The 2,151-nt window shown below is 44.7% G+C and overlaps 1 protein-coding gene across 1 annotated transcript; it reads right to left on the bottom strand.

The window, feature by feature from the left end:
* Nucleotides 1-570: 570 nt before the first annotated feature.
* LOC138892866 (uncharacterized) lies at nucleotides 571-1,822 on the bottom strand. Its single transcript, XM_070176614.1, has 2 exons — nucleotides 1,480-1,822; nucleotides 571-965 (listed from the first exon to the last, which is right to left on the bottom strand). The coding sequence occupies exons 1-2, from the start codon at nucleotides 1,820-1,822 to the stop codon at nucleotides 571-573; spliced, it is 738 nt and encodes a 245-aa protein (XP_070032715.1).
* Nucleotides 1,823-2,151: the final 329 nt, after the last annotated feature.

The raw sequence follows: 2,151 nt of genomic DNA, 5'->3' as shown, positions 1-2,151 counted from the left end.
ATAACTCTTCTGTCTAGATTGGGCAGTGCGAAGCCGATCTTAAATCAATTTAACATTTTCCAAAGCATCCTAAACCAAGTCTGTACCCAATAGCCTAGCCCTATCCGTCACAAACCAACCCACTGTATACCGACACCACCTCCCATACAAGGCCTCATATAGATCCATATGAATGCTCGACTGGTAGTTGTTGTTGTAGGGAAACTCCACAAGTGGTAAGAACTGGTCCCAAGAACCCCCCCCCCCCCCGAACTCCATCACACATGCATGAAGCATATCCTCCAATATCTGGATAGTGTGCTCGGACTGTCCATCTGTATGCGGGTGTAATGCTATACTTAACTCAACCTGTGTGCCCAACTCACGCTGTACGGCCCTCCAGAATTGCGGTGTAAACTGCGTACCCCATTCAGACATGATGGATACCGGCACGCCATGAAGTAGAACAATCACACGAATATAAACCTGAGTCGGTTGCTCTGAAGAATAAGTAGTCACCACTGGAAGGAAATAATCAGACTTGGTAAACCTATCCACAATCACCCATACTGCATCGAACTTCTTCTGAGTCTATGGGACCCCAACAACAAAATCCATAATAACCCACCCCCATTTACACTCTGGAAACTCTAGCCTCTGAAGCAATCCACCTGGTTGTTGATGCAAATACTTCGCATGCTGACAATTAAGGCACAGAGCTACATACTCCACTATGTCTTTCTTTATTCTCATCCACCAATAGTGTTGCCTCAAGTCCTGATACATCTTAGCGGCACCCGAATAAATAGAGTACTGCGAACTGTGGGCCTCTTGAAGAATCAACTCATAGAAATCATCTACATTAGGCACGCATAGGCGACCCTGCATCTGTAACACACCATCATCCCTAATAGTGACCTCCTTGGCATTGTCGTGCTGAACCGTGTCCTTGAGGACAAGCAAATGGAGGTCGTCATACTGATGCTCTATAATACGATCATAAAGAGAAGATCGAGAAACCACTCAATCCAAACTCGACTCGGCTATGAAACAACCAATCTAACAAACTGGTTGTACAAGGCTTGAACATCCAATGTTAATGGCCTCTCCGTTGCCGGTATATATGCTAAACTGTCCAAGTTTTACGCCTTACGACTCAAGGCATCGGCCACCACATTGCCCTTCTCTGGATGATATAGAATGGTGATATCATAGTCCTTAAGCAACTCTAACCATATTCGATGTATCAAGTTAAGATCCTTCTGTTTAAACCGATTTTGTAGACTCCGATGGTCGGTATAAACCTCACAAGGGACACCGTACAAATAGTGTCACCAAATCTTCAAGGCATGAACAATAGCTGCTAACTCAAGGTCATGGACAGGATAATTCTTCTCATGTGCCTTAAGTTATCTAGACACGTAGGCAATCACCCTACCGTCTTGCATCAACACCGCGCTGAGGCCAACACACGGTGCATCACACGACGCATCACAATACCAACACTGGCTATAGTCAAAGCAGTCTTGAGCTTTTGAAAGCTCTCCTCACTCTCCTCGGTCCACCTGAACGGAGCACCCTTCTGGGTCAATCTGGTCATAGGAGTATCCATAGATGAGAAACCCTTTACGAATCGATAGTAACACCTTGCCAAACCAAGAAAACTCCGGATCTCAGTAGCTGAAGACAGTCTGGGCCAACTCTGCACTGCTTCAATCTTCTTTGAATCTACCTTGATCCCCTCAATCGACACTACATGTCCCAAAAATTCCACCGAATCAAGCCAGAATTCACATTTTGAAAAATTTGCATACAACTTATTTTCTCTCAAGGTCTGGACCATGGTCCTCAGGTGTTACTCATGATCCTCCCGGCTCCGGAGTACACTAAGATGTCATCAATAAACACAATGACGAATGAGTCAAGATAGGGTTGGAATACACTGTTCATTAAGTGCATAAATGATGATGGGGTGTTGGTCAGCCCAAATGACATCACAAGGAACTCGTAATGACCATATCGAGTCCTAAAGGTAATCTACGAGATATCCAGCTCCCGAATCTTCAACTGATGGTAGCCTGACCGCAAACCAATCTCTAAGAACACTCTGACACCCTATAGCTGATCAAATAGGTCATCAATTCATGGCAATAGATATTTGTTCTTCACTGT

This window comes from Nicotiana tomentosiformis, chromosome 5 (assembly GCF_000390325.3).
Source record: "Nicotiana tomentosiformis chromosome 5, ASM39032v3, whole genome shotgun sequence".
Lineage (NCBI taxonomy): Eukaryota > Viridiplantae > Streptophyta > Magnoliopsida > Solanales > Solanaceae > Nicotiana > Nicotiana tomentosiformis.
The sequence above is the reverse complement of the archived record's forward strand: the minus strand, read 5'-3'. Positions and strand labels throughout refer to the sequence as shown.

Bases quoted from the DNA above. Each gene is read 5' to 3' on its own strand.
- LOC138892866 (XM_070176614.1), bottom strand. From the start codon at position 1,822: ATGGTCCAGACCTTGAGAGAAAATAAGTTGTATGCAAATTTTTCAAAA. The intron at 966-1,479 runs GTATTGTGATGC...ATCGTATTATAG, and splicing joins TTTGACTATAGCCAGTGTTG to AGCATCAGTATGACGACCTC.